General features: G+C 34.7%; 1 protein-coding gene across 4 annotated transcripts in view; it reads left to right on the forward strand.

The window, feature by feature from the left end:
- Nucleotides 1-14,200, forward strand: part of ZEB1 (zinc finger E-box binding homeobox 1) — a 190,952-nt gene that overhangs the window by 147,873 nt on the left and 28,879 nt on the right. For all 4 annotated transcript variants that reach the window (XM_029954987.1, XM_029954986.1, XM_029954990.1 and 1 more), the window contains one exon: nt 12,368-12,427. In XM_029954987.1, coding sequence (XP_029810847.1) covers nt 12,368-12,427 — 60 coding nt within the window. The remainder of the gene's footprint in view (nt 1-12,367; nt 12,428-14,200) is intronic.

A 14,200-nucleotide genomic window follows, 5' to 3' on the forward strand; every position in this document is an offset into this window, starting at 1 on the left:
AATTTATCTCATAGCCCTATAGGTCATAAGTCCATCATAGATCTCATGAGGCTAAAATCTAAGTGTTGACCGGGCTACATTTCTTTCTAGAGATTCTAGGAAAGGATTCATTTCGTTGCTTATTTGGGCATTAGAAAAATCCAGTTTCTTTTGGTTATGGGACCTAAGACTCCACAAAACAGTTTCATCACCAGAGAACTTCTCCATGCTGTTCCTTTTTAGTCACACCTCCCTCTAACCACAAACCCTGGTAACCATTGTCTGTCCTCTGCCACTATAGTTTTGTCTTTTTAATGCCTTATAGATGAAATCATATAGTATGAAATATTTTGTATCTGGCCTCTTTCACACAGCATGCCTTTGAGATTTGTTGAAGTTGTTGCATGGATCAGTAGTTTGACTCTTTATTGATGAGTAGTATTCCATTGTATAGATGTACCGATTTAGCCATACACCCACTGAAGGACATTTGGATTATTTACAGTTTACAGAGATTACGAATTGAGCTACTATATACATCAGTATATATGTGGTTAATTATGAACATGGTTTTTTGTTTTCTTGGGTAAGTAACCTAGAAGTGTACTGTTGAGTCATACATTAAATGTATGCTTAATGCTTTTTTTTTCAAAATGCCAAACTGTTTTTCCGAAGTGGCTGTTCGATCCCATCAGTACTGTATGAGTGGTCAGGTTTCTCCATAGCCTCACCACTATTTGATTTTATCAGTTAATTCTCACTCAGCTATTCTAATAGGTGTATTTTTATACTAGGTGTTGTTTTCATTTCATTTTTCTAATGGCTAGTGGAGTTGAACATCTTTTCATGTGCTTATTTGCTATCCGTATGTCCTCTTCAGTGCAGTGCTTGTTCATGTCTTGTGGATTTTCTAATCAGGTTGTTTTATTAAGTTTTGAGGGTTCATTGTAATTGTAAATATTTTCTCCTATTTTGTAGCTTGTCTTTTTATTCTCTTATCCCAAGCTTTTACAGAGCAAAAGTTTTAGACTTTGATGAAGTCATTTTTATCAAATTTACCTTTTAAATGGATCATGCTCTTGGTGTCATGCCCAAAAACTCTTTGTGTAACCCAAGATCACCAGAATTTTCTCCTTAGAATCCTTTACCTTTTTATTAAACCTATGATCCATTTTGACTTAAAATCTTTGTAAGATATGAGGTTGAGGTGAGGTTCATTTTTTTTGGATACAGATGTCCAGTAAAAAAGACCAGCCTTTCTCTTTGGAACTGCTTTGCACCTTTGTCAGAAATTAATTGTCAACATTTGTGGGAGTCTGTTTCTGGACTCTATTCTCTTCTGTCAGTTTGTATGTCTGTTCCTTTGCCAATATCACAGCACCTTGATTACTGTAATTTTGTAATAAGTCTTAGAAATTAGATAATATTCCTCCAACTTAATTTTTTAGTTGTTTTGACTATTAAAGTTCCTTTGCCTTTTCATATGAATTTTATCTGTATTTTATACTTCCTGCTGGGATTTTGTTTTAAAATGTGTTAAATCTATAGATCAACTTGGGGAGAACTAACATCTTTATTGTGTTAAGGAGTGTTCCAATAAACGAATGTGGTGTATCTCTCCATTTTTTTAGATCTTTTCTGTACGTTGGGAGCAGGGGCTTCTGTGAAAACCTGTTTTTTTTTTCCTAGCTCCATTGAGATATATTGGACATTTAATATTGTATAAGTTTAAGATATACAATGTGATGATTTGATATATGTTTGTATTATGAAATTATTACTACAGTAAAGTTAATTAACACAATACTTCATACAGTTCCCAGTTTTTAGTATGTGGTGAGAACATTTAAGATGGACTATCTTAGACTCTTGAATGCTGAGAACAAGCTGAGACCTGATGTGGCAGGGGGAGAAGGGAAAGGGGTGATGGGCATGGAGGAGGGCTCTTGTGAGCATGAGCACTGGGTGTTATATGGAAACCAACTTGACAATAAATTATAAAAGAAAAAAAAGATGAACTCTCTTAGAATTTTCAGTATACAGTGCGTTATTGTTAAATACACTTAATGGGTCTCATCATTGGAATTTGTATCCTTTGACCACCATCTGTAACTTCTCCTCCCTCTCCAACCTCTAGAAATCATCAATCTACTCCTTGTTTGTATGAGTTCAGTTTTTCCATTAATCTATACATCTGTTTTTATGCAAGTGCCATACTGTTTTGATAACTATAGCTTTGCAGCATAGTTTGAAATCAGGAAGGGTGATGCCTCCATCTTCCTTCTTATTCCTCAAGATTGCTTTGGCTATACAGAGCCTTTTTAAGATTGTTTTTTCCTATTCCTGTAAAAAAAAAATGTCATTGGAATATTCATAGGGATTTCATTGATTCTATAGATGGCTCTGGGTAGTATGACATTTTAACAATATTAATTGTTGCAGTTCATGAACACAGAATATCTTTCCATTTATTTGTATCACATTCAGTTTCTTTCATCAGTGTCTTACAGTTTTCGGTATATAGATCTTTCACCTCTTTGGTTAAATTTACTCCCATGCGTTTTATTCTTTTTTATGCTCTTGTAAATTAGATTGTTTTATTTCTCTTTCAGATAGGTCATTGTTAGTATGTAAAATTGCAACTGGTTTTTGTATGTTAATTTTTTTATGTTGCATAGCTCTTTGATTTCTCACATCAGTGTCTTATGGTTTCTTTTTTTTTTTTAAATAGTTTATTGTCGAATTGGTTTCCATATAACACCCAGTGCTCTTCCCCACAGGTGCCCTTCTCCATTACCACCACCTCCCTTCCCCCTCCTGTTCCCCCTTCAACCCTTGGTTCATTTTCAGTATTCAATAGTCTCTCAAGTTTTGCGTCCCTCTCTCTCCCCAACTCTCTTTCCCTCTTCCCCTCCCCATGGTCCTCCATTAGGTTTCTCCTGTTAGACTTATGAGTGACAACATATGGTATCTGTCCTTCTCCACCTGACTTATTTCTCTTAGCATAATACCCTCGAAGTCCATCCATCTTGCTACAAATGGCCAGATTTCATTCTTTCTCATTGCCATGTAATACTCATTATATATATATATGTGTGTGTGTGTGTGTGTGTGTGTATATATATGTATATATATATACACATATGTATATGTATATATATATGTGTATATATATGTGTGTATATATATATATATATACACACACACCACATGTTCTTGATCCGTTCATCATGTGATGGACATTTAGGCTCTTTCCATGTTTTGGCTATTGTTGACAGTGCTGCTATGAACATTGGGGTACATGCTCCTATGTGTCAGCACTTCTGTATCCCTTGGATAAATCCCCTGCAGTGCTATTGCTGGGGTCTTAGGGGAGTTCTAGTGATAGTTTTTTGAGGAACCTCCATACTGTTTTTCAGAGCGGCTGCACCAGTTTAGAGTGGCTAAAATGAGCAAATCAAGAGACTATAGATGCTGGCAAGGATGTGGATGAAGTGTCTTATGAACTTGTTATAGGAACTTGTGTCCTATGAACTTCCTATTGTATCCTATGAACTTGTTAATTCTAGGATTTTTTCATAGATTCCTTCGGATTTCTGTGTCGACAATCTTCTCAAATACAGGGACAGCTTTATTTCTTCCTTTCTAATCTGTATACCTTTTATCCTTGTTTATTGACATATTACAAGACATGTAAAAGTAGACGTTTCCCTTCTTCCCAATGTTAGAGGGAAAATATTCAGTCTTTTACCTTTAAGTGCAGTGTTAGCATTTGGTTTGTTGTAGGTGCCTTTTATCAAATTGGGTAAGTGTCTATTCCTAGTTGGCTTAGAGTTTTCATCATGAATAGATGTTGAATTTTTTTCAAATGGTTTTTCTGTCAGTTGATGTGATCATGTGGTTTTGCTTCTTTAGTCTGTTAATAACAGTGAATGCATTAATGGATTTTCAAATATCGACCAGCCTTGGATTCCCTGGAAAGCCCCACTTAGTCATTTTCTTTTTACCTATTGCTCAATTTGACTTGGTAATATTTTGTTGAAAACTTTTAAGTCAGTGTGCGAAAGGGATATTGATCTATAGTTTTCTCAATTTTTATACTATTTTTATATTGTTTTAGTAGCAGGGAAACACTAGCCTCATAAACTGAATTTAAAAGTGTTCCTTTCTTTTTATTTTCTTGAAAAGATTGTTTAAAATTAGTGGTAGTTTTTCTATAAATGTCTGGTAGAATTTGCAACAGAAACCACCAGGGCCCAGTTTTGTTTTGTTTGGGGGGAAGGTTTGAAACTATAAATTCAATTTTTGAAGCAGTTATAGGAAAACTAAAGTTAACTTTTTATCTTGGATGAGTTGTAATCGTTTCTACTTTTTGAGGAATTGGTATTTCAAAGTTTTCAAGTTAATTATGTAAAGGTGTTCATTTTACATATTAATGTATTAATAAGGAAAATAGCTAACAATTACATAGCACTTACAATATGCCCCATACTAAGCACATACTATATTTAACTTAATCCTTACAGCTACCCTAAGAGGTACTATTATCCTCCAAATGTAAAATCATTATGGGGGCGCCTGGGTGGCTAAGTTAGTTGAGCATCTGACTCTTAATTTAGGTTCAAGGTCCTGATCCCACGGTCATTTGCTCAAGCCCCACGTGGGGCTCTGCACTATGCATGGAGCCTGCTTAAGACTCTGTCCCTCCCTTTGCCCCTCTCCTCTGCTCACACACTCTCTCTCAAATTATATTTATATATATATATATATATATATATATATATATATATATATGTGTGTGTGTATACACTACCTCACAAATATCTTAATGCACATAAAATTTTTCATTTTAAATGTAAGTAGTTTACACACAATCTAATTTCTGGCATATTAAAAATATTGACATTTTTAACATTCTTATATGTGAAATCCATAGCAATTTAATCTATACTTTTAAAAAATAAAAAGAATCAGCTCTTCTTTAACAGTCAAAAATGTTGTAATGTTTACTCCTTGAACTCAGAGTATTTCCTTATTATCTTTTGAATATCTTCTAGGTCTGTAATGATTCTCCCTTTTCATTCCTGATATTAGTAGGTTGTGGCTTCCCTCTATTTGTCATACTAATGGTTTGTTAATTTTATTGATCTTTTCCAAGAACTGGCTTTCTTTTTCATTGTTTTTCTCTGAGTTTTTTTTCTTTAATTTTATTTTTTTCTGATCTTTATTCCTTCCCTCCACTTGCTCTAGACTTACTTTGCTTCTCTTTCAATTTCTTAACACAGAAGTTTAGAATTCTGATTTGAGAACTTTTTAATAACATAAGCATTTAATGCTATAAGTTTCCCCTTAAGCACTGCTTTAATGTACATCCCACAAATTTTGATGTGTTGAGCTGTGGATTCTTTAGAAATATGTTAGTGCTCACAGTCTTTGGATATTTTCTTATCTTTCTGCTATTAATGTCTTAAGTGTGTTTTGGTCAGAGAACATACTTTGTATGATTTCATTCCTTTTAAGTTTTGTTATATGATCTTGGATATAGTCAGTCTTCATTAGTGTTCTATGTGCATTTTAAAAGAATGTGTAGGGGTGCCTGGGTGGCTCAGTTGGTTAAGCCTCCAACTCTTGACTTTGGCTCAGGTCAAGATCTCATGGTTTGTGAGTTTAAGTCCCACATTGCGCTCTGCGCTGATAGTGCAGAGCCTGCTTGAGATTCTCTCTCTCCTCTTTGTGCACCAACCTTCTCTCTCTCTCTCAAAACAAACAAACTTTAAAAAAATAAATAAATTTAAAAAATAAAAAAGAATGCGTAGACTACTGTTGTTGGGTGAAATGTTATACAAATGGCATTTTGTCTATATCCTTGCGATTTTTGTCTACTTGGACTGTCAGTTATGTGAAAGGGGTATTGAAGTCTTCCACTGTACACATGGGTTTTTCTTGTCTACTTTCTGTTCTGTTAATCATGTATTCTGAAGCTCTATTTTTATATTCATACTCTTTTTTAGATTGTTGTGTCTTCTTGGTGAATTGACTATTCTCTATATTTCTGGAATTATCTTAGTTCTAGAATCTACTTTGATATAAAGTAGTTACTATAACTTTCTTTTGATTAGTCTTTACATAATATATTTTTTCCAACTTTTTACTTTTAACCTATCTATAACATTGTGTTTAAAATAATTTTTTGGTAGAGTACTATAAATGGGGCTTGGTTTGTTAAAATCTATTCTAACAATCTCTGTCCGCTTATATTGGTTCATTTAGACTTTACATGTAAAGTAAGATTTAACAGTTGGATTTAGGTTTATACTGTATTATTTGCTTTGTGTTTGTTTCCTCTGTTCTTAATTTCTTCTGTTTCTCCTTTCTTGACTTCTTTTGGATCATTTGAATACATTTTAGTATTCTATTTTCATTTATTTTGTTTTTACTTTATTTTTTTGTATAGAACTTTTAGTAGTTGCTCTGTAGATGAGAATGTACAAATCTAACTTTCACAGTCTACTTAAAATAAGTATTTCACCACTGCAAGTAAAATGTAGAAACTTTTCGTCCATATGGGTCCTATTACCCTCCCTCCTTTATGTATTGTAGTTGTCATATATACTACATCATTTCTTTTGTTCTCTTTCATTCTTAACATTTCAAATTTTTCTCTAATATCTTTTCCCCTTCTTTCTGAAGATCTTCCTTACCAGTTCTTTTATATCAGGTTTGCTGGCTGTGGACCCTATTCACTTTTCCTTTGTTTCAAAAGTGTATGTTCCCTGGATATAAAATTTGGGGTTGACAGGTTTTTATCAATCCAACATTTATCAAATGAAGCTCTATTTCCTTATGAAGCCCTTTATTTTTAATGATAAATCTACCTTCTTTTAAATTATTATTACCATATAGTTGTATATTATTTTCTCGGTCTCTTTTCAAAATTTTTGTATCTTTAGTTTTCAGAGTTCAATTAATGGTCTAGGCCTGGATTTGGGGGCCTTTTTCCTATTTGAAATTCAGTTAACTTCTTTAATCTATTGAGGTGTGTGTTTTATTAAATTTGGGGTGTTTTTATATGCTACTTTGTCGAATATTTTTTCCACACCATACTTTTTTTTCCTCCTTCTGGAATTCCAATGGCCGAATGTTAGATACTTTATTATTGTCCCACACATCTCTGGGACTCTACTTATTTTATTGATGTTTTCATTTTGTTGTCCAAATTGGATAATTTACATTTACCTGCCATCAAATTCACTGATCTTTCCTTTTTTGTCCCCATATTGCTGTTAAGTCCATCTAGTGATTTTGTAAAGAAACTGTTACTGCATTTTTAGTTCTAAACTTTTCTTTGGGTTCTTATTTATATCTTCTGTTTGCTGATAAGAATTTGCCTAGACTTTTTATCTTTTCATTCTTTTCAAGTGTTCATCCTTAGCTTTGGGAGTACTTTCATAGTAGCTGCTTAAAGTCTTTGATTTTTCCAATATCTGTATCTTTTCAGTATTGACATCTTTTGATTGTGTTTTCCTATAGAAGTTGAGATTTTCCTGGTTCTTCATATGCCAGGTAATTTTGGATTGTATCCTGGACATTTTGAATATCATCTTATGAGACTATTGGTCTTCTTTAAATCCTGTGGAGAATTTTGATATTTTGGGTTTAGCAGGCAACTTACCTAATTGTATCAGGCTGTAAGTTCCAAACAGTTTTCTGTGGCCTGTGGTTCCAGTATCAGTTCATATTTCAAAGCCTTTGTTTGCAGTGCTTTTTGGATCTGTGTGATGTACAGTGGCCATTCTGGGACATGATTATGATCTTATCCTTACTTCAGTTCTCAAAGCCTGTGATCAGATCCATACATGGGAAGTTCACAAGCAGCTTTATGTGCTTGGTTTTCTGTATTCCTCCATTTCTGTAATCTCCCAGGTACTTTCAGTTCCCTGAGACTTCCCTTTCCAGTTCTCTATCAGAATTCTGGGACATCTTTGGCCATATTTTGCCACATAGTTCCCACAGCTATGCCTGCAGGAAGAAGGACTGCAAGAAGATGGAGAGACAGAACGTGATGAAATTTATACCATCCTTTTGGGGCCACAGTTCCTCTGGACAAAAAGGCTCCCCTTTCTTGGAGTTTTAGGTACCTTTACATTCTTGCTGTCATCATGATCTCAGCTGCTACCTTGGGATGATCTAGGGGCTGGGACATAAGATCATCCAGGAGAAAAGATGATTTTCCCCCTTTTTGAGTCCTTTCCTACTCCTCAAGCCTATACTAGAAGACTTTTCATAGAGTTTTCTTCTGCCATGCCCCAGTGTCTACTTCTAGGTTTAGGCCACCTTGAATCCAAGCCAGGGGGTTGGAAAGTGATTAAGTGGTACTTTGAATTCTTGTAATGTCTCCTTCCCCAGTCTTCTTGGTATGATTTACCTTTTAGAGTCTTCAAATAACTCCTCCATGCATTCTCCCCACGACTTTCTGGCTGCATTCAATGGGACATACAGGGTGGTTTGTGTTTATTTCATCTTAACTAAATTTGACCTCAGTTACATATATTTCTTTACCTTTGTTTAAGTTAACAGGGATTCATGGAGTCTGTGCATTACATTTACTGTAACTTTGATGGACAATTATACCAAAAATGCATGCATATATTTAGGAACTAGAGAATACAAGAAAGAAAAGTGAAGCTGTCTGGAAATACTCTGAAAAATACACCGTAAAAAAATCATTTTAATTAAAGCTTGAACACTTATGTTTAACTTCAGGAATCTACTGGCATTTACTTCAGAGCAGTGTCAGGGAAGACTTACAGCATGAGAGAAATGTGAACTGATCTTTAAAGAATCAGATTAGTAAAAGTTTTTCAGATGGAATGGATAACAGCATTCTAGGCAGAGGGGTCAGTTTGAGAAAAGGCAGGTATAAATGTGCATGGCATGTGTGGATGTGTGTTATAGAGGGAGAGATGAAAGCAGGAAAGGAAAATATGGTTCAGTTACCTGCTTCTTGTGCCTTATTAGAAATTGCTATAAAGTCTTCCCACAAATGTATTTGAAATGGTTAGAAACACATTGGTATGAATTCAAAATGAAAGTTTTAGAATTTTGAACATGGGCTTAATACTTTGAACTGTTCTATCCTGCCATTGACATGAAGTCTTCTGGATTTTTGGTTAACATGCATTGTATATGTCATCTTTGTTTCTCCTTAATAGGAATTACATCTTATGGCAAAATAAATAAGTGCTATCTCTCTAAATTTGTGATATCTGCCATTGACTTATCTTTCAGTTAAACTTTTCTTAATGTTTTTTTAAATATTTGTTAATTTTGAGAGAGCAGGGGGGAGAGAATTCTAAGTAGGCTCCACGCTGTCGATGCAGAGCCTAATGCAGGGCTTGATCTAATGAACCATGAGATCATGACTTGAGCTGAAACCAAGAGTCAGATGCCCAACCAACTGAGCCACCCTAAACTTTTAATTTTGAGATTATGATAGATTTGCAAATAATTCACAAATAGTTGTAGATTAACAAATAATTCAGAGATCCTATATGCACTTTATTACTTTTTCCCCCAATGGTAACATCTTGTAAAACTGTAGTACAGTATCACAACCAGAATATCGACATTGATTTGGACAAGATACAGAACAACTTCATAGAGCTTCTTCATTGCATTTTATCCACCCACCCTCCCCTACCCTCTGCCTCAACCCTAACCCCTCACAACCACAAATTTCTTCTCCGTTTTTATAATTTTATTATGTCAAGAATGTTACATAAATAGAATCATACAGCATGTAATCTTTTGGATTGGCTTTTTTTCACTTTCTATAATTTCTTGAGAGACTGATCTAAGTTTCTGCATGTATCAGTAAATTGCCCCTTTTGTTGCTGAGAAGTATTTCATGACCTATTTTTCAGCTATATTTTGCAATTATTTGAAAAAACAAAATCTTGTTACTCAGGAGTTTTTTCTCATTTGTGTATTTGCTTTGGAATTTGAACTAAACCAAAAGCCTTAGGAGCATTCCAGTTTACCTTTCTAAGTTGTATTTTGGATAGTCAGTCACAATGTGCTGATATTAGTGAGTCTTACAGAAGAGAAAATCTTGTGCACAAGGAGATTCTACTCCTTTACTACCGTTATCTTTTCTAAACTATAAGTAAAATCAAAATACATGAGGAAGAAGTCTGGTTGAACAATATTGAGCTGTTCCCAGTACACCCTCATGTTGGTCCATGGAGAAGCAGGAAGGAGCCCGTTCCTGGCAGCACTCTGTAGTGAAAGAAGTGTGTTCATGCCGCAGACAAGATGTCGGATATTTTCGGTTTTCACTAGGCAATATGATTTTAGTTGTTCAAAATTCCAGCCCGAATAATGAGCGAAAGAATGGAGACTTCCAGTCTTCTTTAATTTTTTTTTTAATGTTTTTATTTATTTTTGAGAGACAGAGCATGAGCAGGGAAGGGTCAGAAAGGAGACACAGAATCCAAATCAGGTTTCAGGATTCAAACTGTCAGCACACAGCCCAACGCGGGGCCCTGACCCATGAACCATGAGATCATGACCTGAGCCAAAGTCGGACACTCAACCGACTGAGCCACCCAGGGGCCCTGGAGACTTCCAGTTTTTAAATCACAGTAAATAAGTGTGAGACAAGATTCTCAAATATGTTAAATGTTCCTCTAAGGAGGCTTGATTTTATCCCAAGCAGAAATGAAGGAATGAAGAAGTGAATAAATCATCTTATTGAATTGCAGAGAGGTTTTTAATTAGCTATAATAACTGTAAGTAGAAAAATTTGTAATGTCCAAAATATCATTTTAACTTTCAATATCATTGTCCTCTCTCATCTTAGTAAGTAATAACTGTGGCTTGATTTTCATTTGAGGAGAAATAAAGGGCAAAGATAGAGTTACAATAAATATCTATATTACCATCATATAATTATCCAATTGTCATACTGTTTATTATTTTAATTTAAGTAGATGCTTCAGAAAGAGAAGAAAAAAAGATGTTAGAGATTAGCAAACACTGGTGTTTATCCTACTGCATTATAAACACTTAAGCAGGGGTTTTAATCGTCATTTGGCTGATGGCAAGTACAAAATGAGGATGCAAGTTAATTGGAAGTTAATCTTATCATTACCTACTTGAGACAGTTTTTTTTTATGCCGATCTAAAGAGGCTTATGGATATTTTAACTATTTTCACATAGCGATCATCTTTAAGTACTAATATAAAAGTTAATGAGTAAAGAAAATCTGCTGAATAAATCTGATAATCCAAGGCACTTACAGAAATACATGCTTTATGTGAGCAAAGATTTTTCTTGACTAGTGTTCCATTTCTCAATTCAGTTATCAAACTTAGGGGAAGTCTAAATCAAGAACTTTGGCATATTCAGCGAGTGGGGTTTGACTGGGGTGCAATAACTACATGATGTGATGTTTTAGCATGATTTTATAAGTATTCTGATTATGTGGACTCAGCTACTAGATTTTTTAAAAGCTATTTTTAACTCTATCGTGTCTTCTATATATGCATATGTTCTTAATAAACTATTAGAATCAATAAAATATGCATGAACATACAAAAATGTACTTTCTGCTTGCCAAAACAATACACATTTTTCTCTGATCTTATTCTGTATAGAATACCACAGTTAGCTCACTATAAGCCTAAGTGGCAAAGGGAGATAAAGTAACATCTAAAAATGTTTACCAGTAGTTTATGATCTGTCGGTAATTAGAATAATGAATAGAGTGAAAGAGAGAGTACAGCGCCCTAGGTGTTTACTCTGGCTACGGTGAAGTTGAGTACACTCTTGCCTCCAGTTGTCTGGGACTCTGGTTATACAGTGTTGCATGAAGTATGTCCTACAGCCATTCAAACCTGAATTCAAATTCCACCTCTACTAACCTCCTCAAGCCTCAAGTTTTGGTTGTCTTTTTTTTAACTTATAAAATCAGTAATTATGAAGGTTAAAAGAACTAAGTTTATAAAGCAGCTAGCACAGTGCCTAAAACACAGTGCCATGCAGAAGAAATAAAAAATGGAATCCCACTACCTAGAGGTAGAACTCCTCTCCCAAAGAAACACTAAAATCCCAGTAGATTTATACTTATAATTCTAATGTATATATAATTCTGGGGTTACATATAAATATTCACTAATTTTGCTTCTTTAATGTACCTTTCTGAGTTTGGTAAAACTATCTGCTTAATTTCTTTTAAAAAGTTAACTTTTCAAGGACACATTACTTCTAAAAGGGAAAAAAATCCAAATTAAATATAATCTAAAAGTTCCTTTTCAGATTTCGAGATGTTAAAAATGTTTGTGACACATGGATCTATTTTAATCCTCTCTTCTTTGATTTTAATAGGAAAGGAAGGACAAGAAATCCTGGGGCCTGAAGCTCAGGCAGATGAAGCGGGATGTGCAGGTACTCTCTTGTCACTTTCTTTCATACTGCAGCCTTTGAACAGCCTTTTGTGTCACTGGTTTTTGCATTTGTGAGTCGTGAATTTAGTCTCTTTCCTCCTCTTTCATCTTGACCTCCTTCAGTGTTTAAGTACCAAGGCATATAGGGCACTATATGAAAAGTTAGGCATTTATATTCCTTAAATGCTGTATAAATTTGCAGATTCATAAAATATAGCATATTTTCCATGATGAGTATAACCTACATATAATCCAAAAAGTAAGTGACTAAGTGATGATTTGAATATATATCAGAATTTTTACCAAAGCTATAGAAATACAGATTTAACTATTTTGAGTTTCATTATTAGTTACCAGGATCTGCATTGAGTTGCCCACAAGACAGAAAGCAGAAGGGAGAAGAATAAGCAAATGTCATGAGTTATCTATAAACCGGATGAGAATCATGAATATTGATGAGCTGAGGTGGAATTTGAGCCTTGAAAAAGGCCAAGATGAAGTTAAATTATAGTAAACAAGGAAATTTGCTTCTAGATGACTAAAAGTACCTACTCCCTGAGACGTAAGGCCATTCCTCTGTAATGGATTCAAATCAGATTTATAAAACAAAAGAGTAGGGCTGCCTGGGTGGCTCAATCAGTTAAGCCTCCAACTTCAGCTCAGGTCATGATCTCACAGTTTGCAAGTTCAAGCCCTGTGTTGGGCTCTGTGCTGACAGTTCAGAGCCTGGAGCCTGCTTCAGATTCTGTGTCTCCCTCTCTCTCTGCTCTTCCTCCACTTAGGCACCTGTTCTCTCTCTCTCAAAAATAAATGTTAAAAAAAAATTTTAAAGCAAACATTAAAAAAAATTTTTTAAAGCAAAAGAGTAAGTGGAAAACCTAAATCCAGATCTTATTATAACACCAGGCATTTCTGTGTTATGTAAGTCAGCTAGAACTCTTGGAATGTAAACTGCAAATATGAATTCCAAGTTACTAAAACATTTCTTCAAAATACTGTACTTAGGGGCACCTGGGTGGTTCAGTTGGTTAAGCGGTCTACTTCAGCTCAGGTTCTAACCTCATGGTTCATGAGTTCCAGTCCCACAATGGGCAATGTGCTGACCCCTCAGATGGCCTGGAGCCTGCTTTGGATTCTGCATCTCCCTCTCTCTCTGTCCCTACCCAGCCTTCTCTCCTTCTCTCTCTCTCTCTCTCTCTCTCTCTCCCTCCCTCCCTCCCTCCCTCCCCTCTTTTCTCCCCTTCATTTCCTCCCTCCCCTTCTCTCTCCCTCCCTCCCTCCCTCCCTCTCTCTCTGTCAAAAATAAATAAACATTAAAAACAATTTTTTAAAAAATGTTATCTTAAAAATATACTTAAAAATAGTATAAGTACTTTGTATTGTATTTTATATATTCAACCATAAATTAGAAATTTCTATCATATAGTGTTGAATAAATTTAGCTTTATCTTTCTCTTGATTTAGCAATTCTAGTTTTGTAGCTAGCAGTATTCTAGTAATATTCCATCGAGCCCTATAAATTATCTTCCATTATGTAAGATGAGTATGTTTCATAGTAATATGTCAAAAATAGATTTTCATCTATAATATAATCAAGCCTTGCCATACTTGGCAGTCAGTTCTGTAAAACCAAGAGTAAATCTTTGTGGTGTTATTAAAGATGTATTCCAAATTAATTAAATAATACTGGGCTATGTGATGATTTATGGTACCTGCTGCCTAAGATTTTATATTCTGCCTTTAACTTGGTTGTGTTTAACTTGCATGAATAATG

Source organism: Suricata suricatta, chromosome 10 (assembly GCF_006229205.1).
Source record: "Suricata suricatta isolate VVHF042 chromosome 10, meerkat_22Aug2017_6uvM2_HiC, whole genome shotgun sequence".
In the NCBI taxonomy this organism is placed as follows: Eukaryota; Metazoa; Chordata; class Mammalia; order Carnivora; family Herpestidae; genus Suricata; species Suricata suricatta.